Below are 24,923 nucleotides of genomic sequence, written 5' to 3'. Positions count from 1 at the left end.
AATTTTATATCATTTTAGTTTTTTAATCAAAATGTTATGTAATTACTAAATCAAGTAGTCAGTTGCTCTTGGCTTCATTGATTGTGCCATTGACTGGCTACTTGAAGCATAACTGTTGAGACACTTTTCTGATCTCTTGTTGTTCTGATGCCTCCAAGTGAGGTTACAATCATGCACATATCTTTTGTCAGGCATAGGTGCAGAGTTTCACATTGAACTAGACCACTGAAGCTAATGTTAAAAAACAGCAGTTCCCAACCACCGGTCCCTGGACCGCTGGCTGTTGGGGCGTGGTGGCTGCCGCAGCTGAAGTCAGTTGTTCTCATGGCTCTGGGGGCGAGCTGGGGAGAAGCATGTGGCTGAGCTGGAAGGTGGGTCTGCTTGTAGCTTCTCCCCCTCCCTCCCTTCCTCCAGTGCACCTGCAAGGGAGCCTGAGCACTGGGAAGCTTCCATCTCCCTTGTGCATGGCCCAAACAAACAAGCAGTGCGCGACGCTGTTAAAGTGGGGCCCCCGCCTACCTGCCACATATGTGCTTTCTTGACACATGCTGCATAGTCTCTGCCTTGTACCCTCCAGGCTTCCTTGCTCGGCGATTGTGCGGTGGCGTCACTCCTGTGAGGGAGGAGAGCGACAATTGCTGTTGTGACTTCCCCACAAGTTTGCTGCGGTCAGGTCTTGGAGCAGCTGCAGCTTCCTCCGTGACAGGGCGAGAGAGGAGGCAGCGCTGCCCAATGTGTTTGTAAATGCAGCACAGAGAGGCGTCACAGAATGAGGAAAGTAAGCTGGTCTGTTGGCTCAGTGCCCAAAGTGCCTGGAATAAATAAAACTCAAACAATTGGAAAAATCAGTCCAGAAAACGGCTTCTCAATGTCTGTAGTAACAAAACTTTCAAACACTGGGACATCAACATCCCTGCTGAAGACAAAAAGTAACCATCGCCTTTTAGCAGAGATGGGTGGTGGTGGGGTGACTATGGTGTCAAGGCAAAGAAGAGCACTTGAACATCCACAGCATCTTCAGCTTCAGGAGGACAAAACTTAAAAAAAGTAATGGTGGGGCCCTGAAAGAGGTGGGGGTGATTGCTCTAGGCAAGAGCCTCATAGACCCAGGGGGCCCAGTGGTCCAGCAGCCTCCAGGCTGAGCTCCGGAGGCCAAGGCGGAAACGGGAAGGGGACAAAGAGAAAGCGGCCCAGAGGAGGTTGAGTCTAGGGTCCATGCAGCGCGGTGGAATGTGGCTGCAGCCCTGCGGTCAGCATGGGGGTACGGTGTGTGTGAAAAACTGTAAGAGTTGGACCGATAACGTTTTCTTTGTATATTCATTATTTGCATAATGAATATGTAAATAAAACGCTGCAGGTCCACCAAAAGTTTGTGAATGGGTTTGCCAGTCTTCAACATAAGAAAGTTTGGGAACCACTGTGCAAAAGAAATAGCAGCGTGGACATTGTGTCCTAGGAAACAGCTTAGGCAGCTAGCCCAAGCTATTGCCTATACCAAACATCCACGGAGTTATTTTTTAGTGCCCAAGGTGAGCTAATGTTTATGTTCCAACTGTAATCTGATCTCACTCTGAAGAAGTATCAGCTTCCTCTGTCTCAAGTCTCATCTAAGGGAGTGTGCTCTTGCAAGCCTTCTTGATGCCTTCACATCATGAGACTGCATTTTGCAATGAGAAAATCAAGGGAGTCCATTCTAATATGGGATTGCACCACAGTGTCCCCATATGCAATCTCTACAAACAGTTCATTTTGTTTCTGCTCATTCATTTCAGCAACTCTGGCTCGGGTTGGACTCAGAAAGCCATTAGCTGCTTGCTCTAATTTCATCATAAAGAACTGAAGGTTAATTCAGAGGACAATGTACGTGCTTTGAAGATTTCCAAGCACTGATATCTCTGATTCATTATGTGAAGTTGCGCCAAGACTATATAGGAATAAGAAATTGCCTCATTAACTGACTAAGTAGCAAGGTTCAAGAGGTTATTTCAACAGTCCAGTGTTTCTTCAAACTTTGGAAAACCAACCCTAGTGAATCCAGGAATTACAGTAGGAGAAAATTGAGGAGGGTTAAAATGGTATAAAAACAAAGCACAAGAAATTATTTGTGTACCATAAGAAAGTTACAATAAAAGAATTAAAGTATAAAAAATGATGTAATGTTTATATTATTTTTTCAAATCACTAGGAGTATCTCAAGGTGGCATTTGTTTTGGGATTCTTTAGTCTTCATACATGACAGTTTTAATAGTTTTTTAAAAGAAAGGAAATTACTGGACTAAAAAACTGTATTAAGATTGAGAGTACATATCGGTAATCTCAGGATATAAAATATTATAGGGTTGTGATTATTTCAGAATCAAGTTAGTACAAATCTAGGAAAGCTAGAGATAATGAGAGAGACAAAATACATCTAAGCATAAGAAAATATAGAAATGCGTCCTGGAGACTCAATAGTGGTTCCATATTTTGGATTTCTGGTGTTGATAATTCTTGTCACGTGAATAATTTTAATATATCTATAATTCTTTATATTCTTAAATTACTGGTACATGCTTTCTATCTGAACTCTAAACAGATTTTTTTGGGGGAGTATAGTAGCATTTTTCCCAGAAGCCTGGCTTCTGTCTTTGTAGATATACAGCTGAGGTCCTTGTAGATCTGGTAGAACTTTTTGCAAAATTTAAGGGTGCTGTTCCTAATGTAATTTACTAAGTTGGAATTTAGATACAACATTTATAGAATGTGAGCAGGATATATGGCTCCATAAATATTCCTGTATTGTTTGTTTACATTTTTCTTCATTTAGTCTGTTAAAATACAGAGTTGTATTCCACTTTAGTTGTGGGCATTCAATCAACTGCACTAAATTGATGCAAAATTCAGTCACTTACCTTGGTTTTTTCTTAGACAAGTTTAATATGTGTTACATCATGGTGGTTTTAGTCCTAATTTTGTTTAGTTCTGACAAGTAGTCTTGATGATTAATTCGATAATGGACACTGAATTAGCAAGATAATATTAATTTGCCTTTGCAAAGTGGTATACTCTGAAAACTAGTTGAAAAAAGCATGCAGAGTTCTGTATTCATTTATGTTTAGTTGTAGAAGTAAAAAGATGGGGGAAATTCTAACTACCAGTCCTGTATTGTTTCACAGAATAACTGGGCTATGTCTACACTACACAAAAACAGCTGGTTTTGCACAAAAACCTGTGGAGCGTCCACACCTCAAGCACATTTTTGCAAAAAAAAAAAAAAAAAAAAAAAAAAAAAGAGTAAATTGACAGGACAGAGGGCTTTTGCCGGTAGAGTTATTCCTCTTCCCACGAGGAATAACTCCTTTGTATGCAAGAGTTCTTGAGCAAAAAGGTGTGTGTGGACACTCAACAAGGGTTTCTTGTGCAAAAAGAGCCTATAAGAAAAAGCACAGATGCTCTGATGGCCATTCTGTGAATGGCAATTAGATCTTTCTTATTCAAGAGTGTCCATGCAGTGTGGACGCTCTCTTGCGCAAAAGTACATCGCTTTTGCAATGTGCTTTTCAGCAAGAAGTTTTTGCGGAAGATGTCTTCTGCAAAAAGCTTCTTGCGCAGAAACTCTGACGTGTAGACAAAGCCATAGTGGATAAGCAATTCTTCATGAAAAATACTTTTGAATTGATAACCTGCATAAAAAACCACAAGTGCGCACATTATGGAATTTTAGTTAACTTTCCACTGAAAGAATGACAGTCCTATCTTGATAAAATACCACCAGGAATGGCTCAGGGGAGGGCATTTTGGAACCCTATAACAACCTGGGATTCTCCCCCTGTTGGCATCAGGTTCTGACACGTCTTGTTAAGCATATTCTGTTAACACTACTGCTAGATAAGCTTTCAAACCAATTTCAAATTGCACAGCAATGGAAAAATTCTAAATGGATTGATGAGTGTTGTTTAGAAATAAAGTGGACTAATTATACTTGTTCATTGATTACATCACAGGTACTGTAAGAATTGAAATGTTCAGGAACATGCAAAATGCAGAAATCATCAGGAAAATGACTGAGGAGTTTGATGAGGTATAGTATATAAATATTTACACTGAAGAGTTTTTTAAAACTGGAAATGCAATATATTTTCCTTCAAAACTGTGTAATTTTGTTTAATGGGCACTGGGGCTTTTCAGATACCACTGGAGTTTATTTTAATGGATAAGCAGTATCTAAGTACAAGAAACTATACTGCTTGAGAGAAGACATACAGATGAAATGACAAATTAAATAAGTAGAGAAAAAGTTGGCATTAGCACGAGAAAAAGTATATAAAGAGACTAGCAGAGGAATAGAAAGAAAATCATCAAAATGTGTAATTGGTAGTTTCTAGAAACATTAATCAGACACAAAAGGACACTTTCAAAAAATCATCCCTATCATCCCCTGAAGTCAATGATACTTCTGAAATAGGGGTAGGATCAGCCACTGGTGGCTCAAGGATAGTTATAGTAAGGGGTCACAAAAGGAAGGAATCTTGCCCCAAGAAATGTGAAGTTATTTTTGCATCATGGAGCTGTATATGGAGTTTGGTGTTCTTATATGTAACCCCTTCAGCCTTGATTAGTTTAGATGCTCAGAGTGTGAGGGTGGGAAATCAAATGGCTATTGACAGCAGAGAGATATCCAGACAGAATTCTTGAAACTCAAAAGGAAGAGAATCAGTGTTGGAGACGGGAAGTTGAAGAGCGGAGGAAAAGAAATGATAGGGCTTTTCAAGTGCTTTTCTATAAATAGTGAGGACACTTAAGATAGGTGTGATTGTTTATATGGGCCAGATAGTAGCAGGCTTTGATCTTTGCCTCAGGAAGTATACAGTAACTCAGTTATGTCAAAATCAGTCTTTTCTTTGTCCATCTTCCTTTCCCTTTGTCTTTCAAACATGAAGTGATACGAAAATGGTTTCTCATAAGCAGGAGACAAGGTGAGTGAGATGATACCTTTTACTGGACCAATTTATACAGAGTTCTTTTTCATAAACATAGCATTCTGAGGATATTTACATGTATCAAACTCCCACAAAATACACAAGGTAATACACACCACAAATGAAATAACACAGATCCAAAATGCATGTGATTAAGTGGAATTTCAGAAGGTAGGAATGTAAAAGCCCTATCAGATAACCAAAAGTTGCAAGCAGTAGAGTTTTTACCACTCTCTACTCAGAGGAGGCATTTCACACCCCGTCTTCTGTTCTGGTTATGCCTGCCACAAAATCGGCAGGATGGAATAGATTCTAGAGAAGGAATAGAAATGGCCGCGGGCGACAGCCTCAGCAACAGAGCCAAGGTTCTGATTAATCCAAGCTTGCCTGTGGTCATAAATAGCTATTTTGAGGGTACAGTAGAGAGCATTGTACCAGTCATTACCATGGATCCTTCCTGTTTTGTTCTGTCTTTCCCTTTATCCCATTTTTACCATGCATAAACCAGCATTTCCACAGACTGCTGGATACAGTGCATGATACGGATGGGATATCATGTTCAATTTCCCTCCCCCACTGTCCCTCTTCAGGAACCCTTCTCACAAGAAGCTTCTGCTTCAGGAGGTGCACATACTCTTATATCTAGGAGCAGTGGAGGAGGTTCCTCTGGAATTTTGGGGTGAGGGGTTCTACTCCTGCTATTTCATAATTTTGAAAGCCAAAGACAGATTCTGGCCCATTCTGCATCTGTGCAGTCTCAACGAGTTCATAAAGAACCACAAGTTCTGCATGGTCTCTCTGGCATCTATTATCCCCTCAGTGGATCTGAACGATTGGTATACTGCCCTCAATTAGAGGGATGTGTATTTCCACATTGCAATTTATCGCCCTCACAGGAAGTAGCTAAGATTTCTGATAGGCAATCGGCATTATCAGTTCACAGTTCTCCCCTTTGGCCTTTCCTTGGCACCCGGAGAGGCATAAGGATCTTGCACAAAAAGGGGTTTTTGCATAAAAAGGAAATGTCCACACTGCTTGTTTCTGCGCAAAAACATCTTGTGCAGAAATGGTCCAGAAGAGATTATGCAAATGAAGCATGAGAAAATGCTAATCATTTGTATTGCTGCTTCTGGCGAAGCTCATAGTACAGACATAGCTAAAGTGCATGGCAGTGGCGGTAGCCTTCCTACACAGCCATCACATGTGGATGTTTCTATACCAGAATGATTAGCTCAAGGGCTGCTCCAGGGGCTGGATAGAGGCTCAGGTGACACTGATTAATCACATTCAACAAGCTAGCCTACTGCTCTCTCCCCAATTGAGAGTATAACGATTATGGTGGCAGTCCTAGACTCCACACAAGAAAGAGTGTATCTTCCACTAGAACACTTTGAGAGCATATCCACCATCATTCACAGTTCCACCTGTGAGGCCACTATGTCCTAGTTTTAACAGACAATACAACAACAGTCTATTATATAAGCAAACCGGGGTGGCATGCTCTTCTCCCCTATGCCTGGAAGCCCTTAGGTTATGGAACCTCTTTGTAGAGCAGTCGATACACATGTAAGTAGAGTAACTCCCAGGGACGCAGAACGACTTGGAGGATACACTCAGCCGCTTCTTTGTCTCATGAGTGATCCCTCCCTCCACTGGTTGCTCAGTCAATCTTTTGGAGGTGGGGCTCTCCCCACATAAACTTTTTTGCAACTCAGCACAATCAGAACTTTTCTGTTCATTCCAGAGCTTCATCCCAGGCTCCTGTGAGGGTTGCATTTCTCATTTTTTGGGGGAAGCAGCTATTGTGTGGTTTTCCTCCCATTCCTCTGATTCACAGGGTACTAAAAGTCAGACAGGACCAAGCCCAAGTCATCCTCATAGCTCTGGCCTGGGCACATAAACATGGGTCAAGAGCCTGCTAAACATGTCAGTGGAGCCCTCATTTATGCTGCCCCTAACTCCAGACCTTCTGTCACAAGATCAGGACGGTCTCCTACATCCCAATCTTGAGTCTCTCCACCTCAGTGTACAAGTTGAGTGGCTAAACCCCATGAAACTCTCTTGCTCAGAGCAAGTAATACAGGTCCTTCTGGGTGGTAGAAAACCCTCTACGAGAACTACATATGCTTCAGCCTTGGGCTGAGGAGCACACTTGGGTAATCTGCAGACATAGGGTCTGTGGTCACAGGATGAGATTCTTCTCTACATCAATGTCTAGTTGCTCAAGGCAGTTCATTTGGTCTTCCAGACCTTTCATACGATTATGTAATGTCACAGTTCTGAAAGACTGTACCACCACAATGTTCTGTGTCAACAAGCAAGGTGGAGCTCATTCATTGCCCCTCTGCCGACAGGCTCTCCTACTATGAGATTTCCGTGTAGCTCCATCCAGCTGGAAGTGTCCTGTTTCCTGGGAGTGTGGAACATGATAGCAGATCATTCCAGCAGGTCATTTTGCAATCACAGATGGTTCGTAAACCAGGATGTCCTGCATTCCATCTTCCACAGATGGAGGTTTCCCCAGCTCAACCTGTTTGCCACCAAAGACAACAGGAAGTGCCCTATGTTCTGCTCATTTGAGAACCACAGCCCAGGCTTCATGTGGGACACGTTCATACTTCTGTGTGGATTGTCTAATGTATGTGTTTACCCTGATCCAAATCATCTAGGGCCATTCTCAAAATCCACGGGGATAGGGCATGGGTGATCTTACAAGCTCTGGCATGGCTTCATCAGCATTGGTACACCTCACTCCTGGAGTTGCCAGTGGACACCTCAATAGAACTCCCTCTCTACCAAGAAAAAATCACTTAGGTTCATGGTTGTCTCTTTGATCTGGCCCTCCATTTCATGGCTTCCAAACTTCATGGCTAAATCCCTTGGTGCTCCAGTGCCTCACAGCTGGTGAATCAGGTGCTTCTAGACATGAGAAAACCATCCAACAGTGCCACTTACCTTGCTCAGTGAAAGAAGTTATTGTCCTGGTGCACCCAGCATCGATTAGAGCCATTCCAGGCACCTATTGAGGCTGTCCCAGACTACTTGTTCCATCTGAAGGAGCAGTGACTAACAATGTCATCCATTAGGGTTCACCTGGGTTATTTCAGTTGACAAATATTCACTGGCCTCATGGTAGCACACTTTCTCTCAAGGACTTAAAAAGGCTCTGCCCCCACTCATGACCACCCCTACCAACATGGAATTTTAGCTTTTTTTTCCTCAAGACTTCAAACCCATGACTCCCTCCTCTATCTCTCATGGAAGGTGGCATGTCTAGTGGCCATTACATCATCTAGGAGGGTGACAGAGTTGAAAGCCCTAATGTCTGAACCCCCTTACACTGTCTTCCGCAAATATAAGGTACAGCTCAGGCTGCACCTAGCCTTCCTGCCCAAAAGTAGTGTCCCAGTTCCACATGGACCAGGGCATGTTTCTCATGATCATCTTCCTGAAACTGTACAACAGTGCACATCAAGTATACTCCCTGGACATCTTCAGGATGGTGGCATTCTATGTTGACCGCACAGGATCTTTCAGAAAATTGACCTAACTTTTTTTGTTGCTCTCACTGAAAGGTCTCCCAGTCTCATCTCGGTGTATCTCGTCTTATACCACAGACTGTATCTGTACTTGTTATAAGCTAGCCAAATTTCCCCTCTCGGCAGTCATAGTTAACAAGAGGGCAAGCCTCTTCGGTTACTTTCCTTGCCTGAGTACCAGTCCATGAGATCTGAAGAACAGCAATGTGGACGTTGGTGCACGCAACTATCATCTATTATGCCATTGATCTTCAGTCTGGAAGTGACACAGCTGTTGGCAGAGTCATTCTCCAATCACTGATTCCTTAACTCCAACCTTGTCGTCTTGGGGAAGATCTTGGAAGTTACCTGATTGAAATTGACAGAAACAAGCATTTGAAGAAGAAAAAATGGTTAATCACTTTTTTGCAGCAGTTGTTCTTCAAGATGTGGTGTTTACATCTGTTTCAATACCCACCCTCCTTCCCTTCTGTTAGTGTAGATGGGAAGAAGGAACGAAAGGTGGGAGGGCGGGGAGTTGGGTGGGCAGGATCATATATTGAGCACCATGAAGGCACCACTATATGGGACTACACCAATGACCCAATGAGGGCTGTTGGGGGGAAAGTTTCTGATGTCCATGCATAAGGCATGTACACACCTAATTGGCATAGGTGTGAAAGAACACATCTCAAAGAACAATGAGAGGTAGTGTTACCATTTTTTCACTTCATAAGGGTTGTGTGATACTAAATTTGTGTTTGTGAAGCATTCAGATATTCCAGTGATGATCAGCATAGAAAAGCCCATGAGGAAATTAGTAATTCTGTCTTTAGAGCAGGGTTTGAACAGTATGTATGAAACAACATCAAGGAGCCTTAACGAGAAAACAAAATATTGAATAGTTGCTCATTTAAATGGTCAACATCCATCTTGTGCTCTGAATAGGATTTTTCTTATGGGGGAAAAAAAAAATCACGTGTTCATGTAATCAAAGACTATATCTGAATGCATATTCACAGCGTGAGGTAAGGTTGCACACGCAGCCAGAATTCTGGCATTTTACAGTTTTTGTCTCCTTGATTTTGCAACCGTAATAATGTTCTTATAGGTTTTTATGTGCAGGTTTCATTTGTATAGGAAAAAATACATTTTTGTTTTGGCAGCCAGGTAATAATTGTAGTGTGCAGCTTTCTTCTCAATACTAACAACTTGCATAAAAATAAGAGTTTTACATCTGCTTGTTTACTTTGCTTGTTTCAGTCTGGTATGAGAGAAGAGTCCTAAGCAGTATTCTCCTTAAAAAATTTATTCTGCACACAGATGAAAAGATTATGTACACTGAAGCATGTGTGAATATGCACCACTACTGGAAACAAAACCTAGCTGCGGGCACTTTGCTAATCTCCTGGGCGACCACATAAGTGCACAGCTTACAGGGAATATTGATCCTAAGGAAATACTAACATTTGATCACTCAATTAAAAGCTGTATGAAAATTCATACATTCAAGGAAGGAGAAATAAAACTCCACTGAAAAATTTTAACTTCGATATTGCCTGACTTGTGGGCATTTAACTCTGAAAACTTCAAGTTTCATAGTGTTGTTTTGATGGACTACATAATCACTATGATGTTATGGAGAGAGAGCAGTCGCTCTGTAGTTAAAGCTGTTACTGAGTTTATATTTTACATGTAGTCCTTTCACTCTGGAGGATAAGAAAGCACTTACAAACTTTGTATGTGCATTGCTGTTGAAATGCAGCTATATCTGAGATGATCAGGTTGGGAGGATAGTAAGGGAGAGGTGACTGGCTGCACTGACCTAAAGATTTCACGCTGTCGCTCCCACAATGGAATGGTGGCTGAAAAGTGGGACTAGGAACCTGGTTGTGTGTCTTATGCAGTCCCATACTTCAATGATATAGAATCCAGCTGTAAGAGAAAGGCAAATACATATACAAGGAGTCCTCAGACTTTCAAGTATCAGAGAGGTAGCCTCAGACTTTCAAGGCTCACTTACATTGGACCCCACTTACGACACTTTTCAGTTGACTACCTACTTGCTCCTACGATGCTTGCTTTGCCCTTACAATGAAAGCCAGCAGGGAGAATAGCACGTATCACATGCCATCACAGCCAATCACTTATTTTACTGTTCAAGCTTACTGATTGGCTGATCCTGGGGCCTGGAGCCCATCAAAAACAAGCAACAAGGCTATCTGGTTACAAGCTACCCTGGCCGTGGAAGCCAATCAGAAAAGCAACTACAAGGGACTCCTTTCCAACTCCATTCTGAAAAGTCAATGCATATATGATTTTATATGTTTGTTTGAGTGCTGTTTATCAAATAAATACATTGATGCTGCTATATTAGTTATCAGTAATTCATTTAGTACAAAAAGCTGAGTTATTCTAGTGAAAACATATCAAGCCTTGATTCAGGAACCAGTCCCTCGCTTTATACCATTGATTCCTGTGGGGGGGAAAAAAGTTTGAACTTACAACATTTTGATTTACAACTCAGTTCTGAGGAACAAAATGCGTTGTATATAATAGAAAGTTATATATTTTTGTAGAATACTGATTCGGTGTATTACGTAGGATTAAACGAGAAACATTTGTAGTCTAGAATACTAGCAGGTGAGGCCTGTCGTTGACCAGGGAAAGTCATTTTGCATAGATTACACTTATAGGAAACTTCAGGGGGTAGCCGAGTTAGGCTGTACAGGATAAACTTAAAAAACAACAAATGGTTTGCATTATTTTGTGATTTGTAACAGTAAACATTTTCTTTGCACTAAAATGATGGTAGAATAGGTGACTCAATTTTAATTTTGTTAGCAAATATTTTTATGAACTCTGATCATAATAGTCATGACTTTTTTCCAATGAAGAACAAAAATAATTATTTAAACCTTTCACCTAGCATATTCCAGTGTAAAAAGTAGTGCTTTCTTGCTAATTTAAGTGGTAGGATTATTTATGCAAGATTTGGTATCTGTGGGCAATCACGAAGTATGACTTTATTTTTCACAAACAAATCCACAAACAAATAAACTCTTCAAAGTATATAGTAGATGAATGTTTTCTCTCTTTTCAGGACAGTGGAGATTACCCGCTTACCATGCCTGGGCCACAATGGAAAAAATTTCGATCAAATTTTTGTGAGTTCATTGGTGTACTGATTCGACAATGTCAGTATAGCATCATTTATGACGAATATATGATGGATACAGTGATCTCTCTTCTGACTGGTTTGTCGGATTCCCAGGTCCGAGCTTTCAGGCATACCAGTACACTTGCTGGTAAGTAAGCACAAAAGGTGGAATTTTCAATATACTTGTTCGTTTAAGACTTTCCTCATTGAATTAAAAGCAAGTTTACCATTGACTTCCTTGGGAGTAGAATAAGACATATACTGAGTGCTTTTGAAAATTACACTCAAATGCCAAATATCAAACACATTTAAATTGTACTAAAGTTCAGTTTTCCTAAGTAAATGTACTAATTTAATTTTGTGACCCATAGTTCTTCTATTATGAAAAGGAGTACATAACACTTGCATATCTACTTTCTCTATACTATTCATGATTTTATAGATCTGGTATATTCTCTCCTTAGCTGTTTCTTTTCCAAGCTGAAAAGTCCCGGTTTTTATTAATGTTTCCTCAAATGAAAGCTAATAATTTTTGTTTCGCTTTACTGTAACTTTTCTAATTCTAGTATCTTTTTTTGAGTTGGGGCGACAACATCTGCATGTAGTATACAAGATGTGAGCATACCATGAATTTATATAGAAGCGGCATATTTTCTATCTCATCTGCCCTTTTCCAACATTCTGTTAGCTTTTTTGCCTGTCAGTGTACATTGAGTGGATGTTTTCAGAGAACTATCCCCAATGACTCTATGATCTCTTTCTTGAGTGGTAAAAGCTAAGTTAGACCCTATCATTTTATAAGTTTTGATCGTGATTTCCAATGTGCATCAGTTTGCATTTATCAACATTGAATTTCTTCTTTCATTTTGTTGCTCAGTCTCCCAGTTTTGTGAAAACTTTTGAACTCCTCTTTGCAGTCTGCTTTAGATTTAATTACCTTGAAGAGTTTTATATTATCTGCAGATTTTTCTACCTAATTTTTTAACCCTTTTTTCCAGATCATTTAGGAATAAATTGAACTGTACTGGTCTTAGTGCAAGCCGCTGTTTAGCTCTCTGCACTGTGAAAACTGATAATTATTCCTAGCCTTTTTCACCAATTACTGATCCATGAGAATACCTACTCTCATCCCAGGATTGCTTGTTTTATTTGAGCTTTTGGTCAAAGACCTGGGACTTTTTGATAATCTAGATATACTATTTCCACTGGATCCCCTTTGTCCACAATTTTTGACCCCCTTAAAAGAATTGTAGTAGATTGATGAGGCATGATTTCCCTTTATAGAAACCATGTTGACTTTCCCCCAACAAATTATGTTAATCTGTGTGTTTGACAGCTCTGTTCTTTGCTATAGTTTTAACCAGTTTTCCTGGTAATTAAGTTAGACTTTACCAGCCTGGAACTGGCAGGATCACCTGTAGAGTTCTTTTTAAAAATTAGTGTTACATGAGCAATCTTCCAGTCATTTGGTACAAAAGGTGATTTAAATGATAGGTTATATACTACGGTTACTAGTTCTGCAATTTCACATTTGAGTTTCAGAATCCTTGGATAAATGCCATCTGGTCCTGGTGATTGATTGCTGTTTAGCTTATCAATTTGTTCAAAACCACCTCAGTCTGGGAAAGTTGCTCAGATTTGTGACCTACTAAGAATGGCTCAGGGTTGGGAATCTCCCTTGCATCCTCTGTAGGGAAGACTGATGCAAAGAATGTATTTAGCTTCTCTCCAATGAGTTTGTTGTCCTTGAGTGCTCATTTAGAATCTCAATTGTCAAGAGGCCCCACTGGCTGTTTTTTCCTGTGACTTTCTGCTTTTGATGTAATCAATTTGTTTTCCTATTGTTGAGTCCACTGAGGGTTATATGCATGCGCCATGCATCCAGAGCCAAAGATTTTCAAAGTTGTTGATCTTAACAGGTGCTTTTGCTCTGCCTCATGGTTTCATCTGATGGTGGACTGGCCATGCCTTCAGTACCTTCTCTGCACTCCCACCCCTTTTCTTCCACTACTATGGCCTGGATTCCAGCTTCAAAAACTGTATTGCTTGCCCACACTGCTTCTCTTTTTGAATTGAGTGCCAGCAGTCTACTGCCTGGACAAGTCACACAGAGCAGCATGCCATCTATAAGTCCATCTGTAAGTCCTTCCTGCCCAGGATCAGGGAAGCCTATGAGAGAGCCTGGAGGCCCTGGGTATCCTAGGATCCAGGCCCAGGAGACCTCCTGTACAGCAGTCACCACTGGTATGAACACCTTTGTAATGCCATGCATGCCTTGGAACCAGCAGTACTGAAGGTTAAGGAGAAGTCCCAATATGAGCATAGAAGATACTCACATGGGAGTAAGACCAGGTCCCCACAGTGGACTGTTCCCACGCACAGTTTCCTCCCCAAGCTGATCCAGATTGGGTGAGATGTTGCTCACAGAATTTGCTGGACTGGATTCCCCAGATGTAAGGTAACATTAGGCACGAATGGGACCTGGTGGTGATCTCACCACCCAAACAACCAGAGCGCTCACTGGTACATGAATTTCCTGCTCTGCTCATTCCCACGTGCCTGCCAGACAGGTTGGCCCCAAAGACACTGCCAGGCCTTTCCCACATCTCCATTGGTGCACCTCTGGCTTCTCCTCCCACCCCTGCAGTCTCTCCTCCTTTGCAGCCCTTTGCTCATCTACAGCATCCCTACTCCTAGGGATGTTCCCCTTCTGATGCTCATGGAGAAGCCCATCTCTCTGACTCTCTGCAGCACCCTGGTACCAACAGGCCTCCTTTGCCAAAACAGTCTTCTTAATCTGAGGAGTTGTTATTGGACCCAGAACATTTTTTTCCCCTGAGGTTGTTGTAGAGTCTGGATATATGACCCAGACTGCCTTCCTCTCTGGCATATAACTCTACAAAAGGTGCCTAGTAGTTTTTCTTGTGGACCCCTCTTTTCAGCTGTACTGGGGATCTTAGGATCCCTACCACTGATGCTACTCAATAGCTCTATTGGTGTATGGTTCTGATTGCTGTAACCTTGTCACCAGGTGAAGCAAACATTCCTCTTCCTACTCTGCTGCATGTTTGCTGACAATACCAGCACTTGTTTCAGGGTATGTCTACACTAGCCCCCTAGTTCGAACTAGGGAGGCTAATGTAGGCATTCGAAGTTGCAACGGAATGGGGTGTACCGGTAGTTCGAATTAGAGATCCTAATTCGAACTACCTACTCCGTGCCGCATGTAGCCGCAGGCACGGAGTTTGGACTAAGTGACTTTTAAAAATGGCGGCGCCCAGGAAGATGCAAATGAAGCCCGAGATAGTTAAATCCCGGGCTTCATTTGCAAATTCGAATGCCTACATTAGCCTCCCTAGTTCGAACTAGGGGGCTAGTGTAGACATACCCTCAGAGGGTTGCAGCAGACCTGGGAATCCAGTGAAGGATGTTCAGGACTCACAATATTAACTGCTGCACATCCTCCAACCCAAGGGTCACCAGTGGCGGCATCTTGGAACTGGTGAGGGCAGTGTGACTTTAAGAACTACAGTAGGTTAGCAGAGTTCAAGGACAAGTTCCCTCCAGAGCACCAGTAGCAATTCCAAACACTGATAGATATTAGCAGAGGTGGATCTCCAGGCAGCAGTACTTTGATGCATGTGGGATTGGGTGGGCAAAAACCCAAACTCTGATCATTTGTGGGAAAACATTAAATCTTTTGTCCGTTTGTCAGAAATAGAATTTCAGCAAAGTGAAGTTAATTTCTTTTTTCAAATAAAGGTTTTAATACTTAAATTTAAGTGCGGAGTAGAGAGAGATTGGATGTCTAACAGGAGCTAAGGTATTTTTGACATGGTTTAAGGAAGATTTGTTTTATTCTTTTAATGGTTTAAATACTAGTTGAATTTCATTTATAAATACTTGTATTGGTTTTTATTTAGTAGCATGGGGGAATCTCTCTTCCGGGATTTGCAAGAGCTAAAGTTTTTGTGGGTAGGAGGAAGATAAAAATACAAGGAACAATGCAGGCGTGGGTGGGAACGGATATTGTGGGGTGGGATGAGAGCAGGATTAAAAAATAGTCACATGCAGGGCTCTACTTCAGCTTGGTTGAACAGAGTTGTTAATCATGTTCATTCTCTGTAGTGTGTCAGGATCTACAGAGACAATTTTCAATGGAGAAAGGAAAGTTATTTCCGGTAACTGGACTTCTTAGAGTATATTGACTCTGGAGATCCACACTCACTTGCTGACCTTCCCCAAACAGGAATTTTAATGTGATTCTAAGAACTTTGGAAGGACTGTGAGGGTGGTTGGGGCCAGTTTCTTTTATACTCTCAGTTCTAATGTTTGGATCAGTGAGGGGGTTGGGTGTGACCTTGATGGGAACTGTTTTCCAGATGGTTCTGTATCCATGTGTCAAGGGTTGCTCACATCCAATGAGTGTGGATCTGCAGAAGCAATATGTTTGATCTTCAGTTACAGGTGAGTAACCTTCCTTTATCTTCCACTTTTTACAGCTATGAAGCTTATGACTGCTCTTGTGAATGTTGCCTTAAACCTGAGTATTCACCAGGATAATACACAGAGGCAGTATGAAGCTGAGAGAAACAAAATGATTGGTAAAAGAGCTAATGAAAGATTGGAGCTCCTGCTTCAAAAAAGGAAAGAGGTAAGTCAAAGAACCAAAGTTATTTTCCTAGTTATATCATTTTCTCTCCTGATAACATGTAAAAGAATATCTAACTACACCAGTTATTTCCTGCAAAAAGTGTAACCTTTCAAAGTTTTTATAATTTTGAAAATGATGGCATGAGGTAATTATTTTGAAATAAGTAAAATTGACGACATAACTCCTGATATAATAAAATCGAAATAGCATGTCCCCACTACGGGGAAGCATCAAAATTAGTAAGAATTATTCCAAAATAGCGTGTCCACTGATTGGAGCGTGCCTCAGACTTAAAACCCCTGGAAGTACTCCGGGGAGGGCACCAGAAGTGCAGATGCTTCATGCGGCTGCTTGGTCTGGCAGGCTGAGATGTATGCTTTCAGGAGCTCCTCTCTATGGCCATGTCTCACAAGCCACTCCTCTACTGCCTCCCCCCTTGCGAGACACAATAGGGATGTAGTGTGCTCTGGTTGCCCTTGCAGATGCCATAGCAGTGACATTATGGAGCCAGAGCTGCTGCAAAGCAATGCCAGGCTCACAGGCCTCGTGCTGTGCCTCATGGTGCAGTACTTCCAGACTGCCCACGTATTACTCCAGCAAGAAGAGGACCAGAACCTGCAGAACAAACCCCAGCATGGCCTGCAGGCCCTGCTCCCCCAGGTCCAGGTGCTCCTACTGCTGTGCATGCCCCTCAATCCCCTGGACATCACAGAACACTGCTTCTGGTAGCAGGAGATAAGCTTGGACTGGTGGGACCACATCATCATGCAGGGATGGGATGACCAGCAGTGGCTGCAGAATTTCCACATGCGAAAGGCAACCTTCCTGGAGCTCTGTGACTTGCCCCACCCTCAGGTGACAGGATACCCGCATGCGACCTGCCATCCCCATGCAGAAGTGCATGGCCATCACCCTCTGGAAGCTTGTGACACTGGACAGTTACTGCTCTTTCAGGAACTAGTTTGGTGGGGGGAAATACACAGTTGTGGCCATGCTCCTGCAGGTAGCCAAGGCCATCAACCAGGTGCTGCTATGGAGGGGTCACAACTCTGGGGAATGTGGACAGCATTGTTGATGGCTTTGCTGCCATGGGCCTTCCCCAACCGTGGTGGGTTTGTAGAAAGCACGCACATCCCTATTCTGGCCACTGTGCCTTGGCCTACATCAACAGGAAGGTGTACTTCTCCATGTTGCTGCAGGCCCTTGTGGATTCCATGGAATGCTTCACCGATATCAACATTAGATGGTCAGGAAAGGTGCATCACTCCCACATCTTCCGGAATGCCTGTCTGTTCTGAAAGATGCATGCTGGCACTTTTTCCACTGACCGCACTATCAGAGTCGGGGAGGTGGACATGCCCATCATGATTGTGGGTGATTCAGCCTACCCCTTGCTCCCCTGGCTCATGAAGCCCTATGTGAGCAGCCTGGACCCTTCCAAGGAGAACTTCAACACCAGACTTAGCAAGTGCCACATGATTGTTGAATGTGCATTCGGCTGTTTAAAGGGGAGGTTCAGGAGTCTCCTCACCTGTTTGGATCTCAGTGAGCGCAATATCCCTTTCATGGTGGCAGACTGCTGTGTGCTCCACAACCTATCTGAGAGCAAGGGGAAGATTTTTCTGTCGGGGTGGGGGGCTGAGGCTGAATGACTGGCCAGGGAATTTGAGGAGCTGGCACTAGTGTCATCAGGAGAGCACATCAAAGCACTGTGCTTATCAGGGAGGCCTTGAGGGAGTTTTGTGCAAGGCAATTGTGAGACTCCCCCCATGCCTCTCCACAAGGGGCCCCTGCATTCCCTCTGTGTACCTTTCCTCCCTTGCCCTTCCCTTCCCCTATCCTTCCTTCCCATCTTCCCCCTTCCCCTGCAGAGGAAATAATAAAGACATATTTTTTGAAAAAAACAAAAAAAACAAAAAACAAAAAACAGGACTGTTTATTGGGGGGGGGGGCCATAGAACAGGGTAGGGATGTTAAATTTAGATTCATTAACTAATCGAATAGTTGATGGAATTTCTATTAACTATTTGGTTAGTTGATAAGTGTGTCTCTGCCTCTTGCGGGGCTCTTGCTACAGTTCAAAAGTGGAATCCCCGTAGGGAGCATGGGGCCAGTGGTGAACTAGCCCCGTGTTCCATGTGGCGCCTGAGCCTTTGAAATGTACAAGAGCCCCAATGGGACTCTTACACATTTCAAAAGCAGAATTGCAGCAGAACCAGCACGAGTGGAGAATACTTCCATCCCCCCTCGCGCGGTTTCCTGATGTACCTCTATCTCCTCTGCCACCCACAGAGACAGTGCTGGTGGGAACTGGCTTTTAAGCCGTCTCACCCAAGCACTGGTTCTTGCTCCGCCTCCTAGCTTCCTCTCTCTGATAGAGGCAGCAAACGGAAGGGAAGCGACTAGTTGCCTGTCTGATAAGCTGAAGAACCAGAAAGGGGGCTCAGGGATGGGGCTAGGACTGGCGCCTGCCTCTGGTTGGTCAGGAGGTTTCAGCTGCCTGAGAACTCCTACTTCCCTGTGTTCTGCAGCCCCTGGGGGGGCTAGAAGGGGAAGTCATGGGGAGGTGGCTGAAGGCCAACTCAATGCACAACAACATGCGCTCCTTCATCCAGGTGAGAGAGGAGTACGTGTTATTGTGTTCCTCGCCAGCTCATCCCAGGCGGCCTTCCTCCAGTCCCAGTTTGCCCAGCGCTCCTCCAGGTAGGTGGCCCACTCCTGGTGCTCTTCCTCGAGCCCCCAGTTAAGGGACTGCAGGCAGGCCATCTGTTCCCTCAGGAGAGGGTACATTTCCTCTTATGGATCCCACAGAGCAGGGTAGATGGAGTGGGAGGTGGAGGATGCGCCACACTCGCAGCTAACCCAGCTGTGAAGAAAAGTTACAAGGGCAATCATCCCAGGAGACACTGAGTACGAAGCCTAGCCCTAATCTCTGAGCCAACACCAAAGGTCTCAGTTCAGACAATAGTGATGTGCTTTGAGCAAGGCCATATGTTGACAGCAGGTACTGTCCTGCAGGAGCACTGATGTCCCAGGAGAGCGTTGTTGCACCCATAACATGGGGACAAGCAGACATGGGAAGGTGCTGGGCAGGCCAGGAGCCTGCGAGTGGGAGGGGAGGACAAGGCATCTCAGCTTCCTATTGTGTCCTGTACACGTTGGTCCGGAACTGGCAGCGTCCCTCAAAGAGAGAATTTCTATCCCTGCCCACTGGAAGGGTGTGTGTGTTGGGGGAGGTGTGTGTGTGTGTTGGGGAAGATGCGTGTGTGAACCGCAAAGGCTGCTTGCCTAAGAGAGCGTTACTTTAGGCGCTCTGCATTGCCACACTTGACGGGGGCGAATGCTGCCTGAATGCAGGCGTAACACTGTGCCGTATGCAGCACTGATGTGTGTGGTTCCATGACCCCAGACTCCTTAGTGGTGGCTTGGTGTGGAAAGGTGTCCCATTGCAGAGGCCAGAATAAGGCACTGGTCTCCAGGAACCTTGCGGGAAGGTCTGAGGGGTTCCTGTGTGAGAGCATCATGGGGCTGAGTGCTTCAGCCTAGTGGCGCTCTATGTGCATCCATGTGCACATGCAGTTGTGTCCCCCAGTCGGAGTAGGCAGAGAGAAGAGGATGTAGCCCATCACCTACTCCCATGTGTATGTAAGGAACGTGATAGAACTCACCTGAAGTGGCTTCCCTGGGTTCATCTGAAGCCTGGGAGACATCCTGGGGGTGGGGGAGTGGCTCCAGCGTGAGGAGCTGGTCCTGGCTAGCAGGCAGGCATGATTGCCTGACTGGCCACGGCCACCTCTTCTATGCGGGTGTCATCCACCACTACATCCTTCTGGAGGCTGATGCCAGGAATGCCCTCACCAGACTCGACGATGACAACAGGGGAGGTGACTGGCCCCCTTCCCGGAATGGCACCCAAATGTCATAGCAGCAGCAGCTGTGTGGTGCCTCCTTGGAGTGTCCGTTCTTCTCCCTGGACTCTTGATAGGCCTGCTGGAGCTCTTTGATTTTCATTTGGCACTGGTCCAGTGTCTGTGTGGGGCTTTTTTCGGTCAGGCTGGTAGCGATCCAGTCATAGAACTCTGCTTTTCTCATTCTGGTAAGGAGATCTTGGCGGTTGGTTCCCCCTCCAGACCTTGATAAGATCCAGGATCTCTGCACCAGGCCAGGCTAGAGCTGTTTTGCATTCCTAGCCAGTGGCAGCTGAGGGAGCAGAAGAGTGCTGGCGGTTGTGGAAGATCTGCTGGAGCATTGGGATCACTTATGGCTACCTTGCTGGCTGTTGTCTCGCACGGGGCCTCCAAAGCTGGCCATGTGCAAGAAGCTCTTCTCCTGCTGCCAGGACTTTTAAGCTTTGTGGGAGGAGAGGAGCAGTGGAGAATCCAGGTTTTGGCCAGAGCAGTGAGAGCTGCAGCTGCAAGTGGCCTTCGGAGGCCAATTATTTCGAGATTACAGCACAGGAGAGTCCACACTAATTCTGTTTCAAAATAACTATTTTGAAATTAGCATTATTTCTTGAGGAAAGCAGGAGTACAGATTTTGAAATAACCAATCCGTTACTTCAAAATAACGGGCATGGGAAAGCGTGGACACTCTGCTTACAAATTCGACCTAAGTGGAGTTATTTTGAAATAACTCCCTAGTGTAGACCTGAGCGGTGGGGGTTTTTTTTTGCTCATAGTACACATTTTCAAATTAGTCTATATTCAACCTCTTGTCCAAAAGGAGAGCAAATTAATCACAAGTACACCAAAAAGATTTTGAAATTTAAATTATTCATCCTTTCTTTTGCTGTACTTGGAGAGAGAGTTTGCTTTTCTTGTTCAAGCACAGTATTGGGAAGCAAGAGATTAGTTCTGTCTAAGAAGTTCTCTGCAGTCTCAAACATATTACTTAGGGATATGTTGTCAGATTTTGGGTTCATACACGCAGCAAAGATTGTGAGCATTGTAGAGTTCTGCAAATCCACTGGTATCATTTTTTTGTATCTACAGACTTTTTTTGCGGATAGCACGGATTGAGATACAAATTTTTTATCCATGCAAGTCTCTTATGGTAAGAGGAGATGAGCTGCTGTCAGGACTTGCACTTAGATCCTCCACTGCTCTGAGCAGGGAGTTTGCAGAGCTGGGAACAGGGGCTGGGAGTTACCCAGGCCCCATGCCCAGGGCAGGTAGAGGGTCTCCATGGCTCCACACAGCTGACTGCTCAGCTTTTATCATGGTGGGGCTACAGTTTTGAACTGTCACTCTTCTTGGGCAGCTATGGGGAACCTGGGTCCCTCCACCTGCCCTAGGTGGTGGACTCGGGCACTGGGTGGGAGGCTGCTTGGGCCTTTAGCTCAGTGCAGGTAGAAGGTTCACTGTGGCTCCCCCTGACTGGGCTCTGGAGGGAGGTAGTGCCTTAGTTCCATCCCTTCCTCTGGCAGTTTCCCTATTTATCATCCTTTCTCACTTCCAGCCCCTTCTTTCTTTGTGAACTGCAGTCTCCTCCTCTAGACTTGGCCCTCCATCCAGGCGACTAGGTAGTTCCTTTTTCTGGGCCCCACTCGGTCTTTCTGAAACAAATGGTTCTTTTTGGAGTGATTGCTCATGACCATTCCCAAGCAGGTGTGTGCATGCCACAGGTCCAGTTGTTGGAAGGGTTTTCCCATAGCAGTACCCATTGGTCAGCTGTGGAGACCCATGGAATGGCACTGTTTAGTTGCCGTATATAGTCCACTGCCACCCTCTCTTAGCTCAGTTCCTTCTTACTGCCAGTGACGTCATGGGAGCTTTCAACTCTCTTGTCTCTGGCAAGCATTTCCCTTAGCTTTGTAGTGTAAATAGTTGTACATAGAGTTCTGTTGTTTGTGTTTAATTAGTGTTATCGTTAAGTAGTTGGAGTAATCCCGCCCATGCCTTGGTCCCAAGTCCTCTAGCCACGTGCTTCTTGTCAAAAGCCTATGCCCAGGGGACATCTACACCCCCAACTCTGGATGAAGAGCTCCAAACAGATAAGTGCCAGATTTAAAGGGGCTTTCATCCCAGAACTGAAAAAGAAAGGGACTTTAGGTTAGAACTTCTCCTGATGAAGTCAGCCCTGAACTTGCTGTCTGTGCAACTGGGGCTGGCCCCAAAACCACCTTCTTTGGTGCACAATGTGCCTTCTTTGTTGCAGGGCATCACGGCACCAAAAGAAGCCTCCTTTAAGACTCTTCTGCACTGACGTTCTCCTCGGACAAAGGCTGCAGGGACATCTTTGTGGCATCGGTCACACTCACAGGTACCACATAAGAAGAAGTGGCCCAAGCAAAGAAGATCACTCATCAAGGCTGATAAGGCATAGGAGTGTGTCCTGTTCTGGAATATTGTACTGGGCCTAGGGACAAGCCCGCATCTCCTCCTCCAGCATCGTCGAGTCTGGCACTTCCAGAGGATCTATGGAATGCAGTGCTCCTGGATTCCCCAGCAAAGGATAGCCAAATTAGGGATCTGAACATGCCATCCACCCCAGAGATCTTTGAAGTAGCAAGGGGCTTATAGAGGTGTTGGCCCGACACACTCTGTCTCCAAGGGTGACCACTAGATTAGTTATGACTAGAACTATGGTGCCATCATGGGATAAGTTTACCATGGTTAGGCAGCAATCTACATGACCCTGGCACTGTTCTCCTTGGGACTGCTACTCCTCCTAGGACTGTTGCCTGAGCACCACTCTTCTGAGCCATCCAGGACATCAAGGTCAGGCTCAACCTTGGTCTCAGACCAGGACTGGAGTGATTCCAGGAGGAGCCATTGCCATTCCATGCACTCTCAATGAGATTGATTTCACAGCCATCAGCAATGTGTTGGCCACAAAGCCAGGCACTGCTCTGGTGGTCTTTTTGGACTCCATGGTTGTACCGTCAAGCCCAAGTTTCTGGTCCATGTCAGTAGTGTCAGACAGGAGAAGTCCACCGTCGTCCTCCTTGGTCAGGGTGCATCATTCTTATCATGATATCAGGTCCATAAGACATCTTGCCACTGAGACTGATGTGCAGCCTAGCACCCAGTCTGGTGGTCAAGCTAGCACAGAGTTGGGGGTGCAACAAGGCACCGTAGCTGCACCACAACTCAGCACCAAGAGTGGCATGCTCCCTGGTGCCACATTTGCACAACTGGGCACAGCTTCAGGAACACCACAACCCACACTGTGTAGCGCACAGTCCAGCGCTGGTATTGGGGCACACGTGTTTCCATTATAGGGATACAACCAGGCACTATGAGTGATGTGTGTCTGGACACTGCTCCTGGTGGTCAACCTGGCACCATAACAAGTGCATACCCAGGCGACACAGAATTCTCCTGGGAGGTTTGAGGTCAGGAGGACCCAGGACTGCTGGGTGTATTATAGTTCTCTTTGCCTGTTGAGGCAGTGGTGAGGTCATCTACCCCGTTGCTCCCTGTGGATAATTGTGCCCACCTAGATCTGCTCAGAAGTGTGGCTAATAATTTAGGCCTCCAAGAGGGAGAAGTTATGAAGAACTTGAGCCCATGGTGGATATCCTGGCTCCTGACCACCTCTCAAAATGTAGCTTGTTCATTAAGACAGTTTTGGCTATGACAAAGTCTTTGTGGCAGACCCCTACTTTGATTTCTCTTACTGCAAAGGGTATGAGGAGAAAATATTTTGTCCTCTCAAAAGGGTATGAACCCTTTTATACATACCTGCAGCCGGATACCCTAGTGGCTGAAGCCGTGAATGCCAAAGAAAGGCAGGGACAGCAGGGACCTACACCTAAGTAAAAAGAGGGAGGGGAGAGGGGCCGCCCATACGCCACGCGCTAGGGGCTGCACCAGCCCATGTCCCATGCGCCCGGAGGCGAGGCCGCCACCAGTCATGCGCTGCATGCCTGGAGTCAGCGCTTGTGCCACACGCCCAGGAGCTGGCAGCGCCCATGCGCCGTGCACCCGGGGCCAGTGCCGCCCCTATGCTGCGTGCCCGGGGCCGGCACAGCCCTTGCGTCACTCACCCGGGGGCAGGGTGCTGCACGCCTGGGGCCGGGGCTGGCACAGACCTTGCGCTGCGCATCCGGGGGTGGAGCCGCCTAACTGCCGCGCGCCTGGGGCCGGCACTGACCATGTGCTGTGCGCCCAGGGCTGGCGCTGCCAATGTGCCCAGGGGCTGGCTCCGCCCATGCACTGCGCGCCTGGGGGCGGGGCCAGCCCCAATCACTTGGCAGGTGCACAGATCACTTGGCGGGTGCACTGATCTGTTCTTTTTGTGTAGTTTGGGTCATAGTTGCTTCATTTAGTGACAAAAAGATTTTATTGGGTTTTTTTCCTGTTAGACTATGTCTGTGTACAGTTTTTGTAACTGAAGGTCTACAGAGCCGTGGTACTCACCACCCTCCTGTATGTCTGTGAAACGTGGACTGTGTATCGGAGGCACGCAAGACAGCTTAATCACTTCCACATGACTTGTCTTCGCAGAATATTACGCATCAGATGGCAAGACAAAATACCAGACACTGAGGTTCTCTCTAGAGCAAGTTTACCGTCAGTCCACACTCTGCTGATGAGTGCACAGACTAGATGGGCAGGTCATGTCATTCGTATGCCGGACGAACATATACCTAAGCAGCTCCTTTTGGGGGAACTCTCTACTGGTAAACG

The 24,923-nt window shown here is 45.0% G+C and overlaps 1 protein-coding gene across 2 annotated transcripts in view; it reads left to right on the top strand.

The window, feature by feature from the left end:
• STAG1 (STAG1 cohesin complex component) overlaps window positions 1-24,923 on the top strand; it is a 301,849-nt gene that overhangs the window by 147,465 nt on the left and 129,461 nt on the right. For both annotated transcript variants that reach the window (XM_075937371.1, XM_075937372.1), the window contains exons 7-9: window positions 3,988-4,060; window positions 11,580-11,784; window positions 16,139-16,290. In XM_075937371.1, the coding sequence (XP_075793486.1) occupies window positions 3,988-4,060; window positions 11,580-11,784; window positions 16,139-16,290 (430 nt within the window). The remainder of the gene's footprint in view (window positions 1-3,987; window positions 4,061-11,579; window positions 11,785-16,138; window positions 16,291-24,923) is intronic.

Source organism: Pelodiscus sinensis, chromosome 10 (genome assembly GCF_049634645.1).
Source record: "Pelodiscus sinensis isolate JC-2024 chromosome 10, ASM4963464v1, whole genome shotgun sequence".
In the NCBI taxonomy this organism is placed as follows: Eukaryota; Metazoa; Chordata; order Testudines; family Trionychidae; genus Pelodiscus; species Pelodiscus sinensis.
This window is presented reverse-complemented; position numbering and strand designations above follow the sequence as displayed.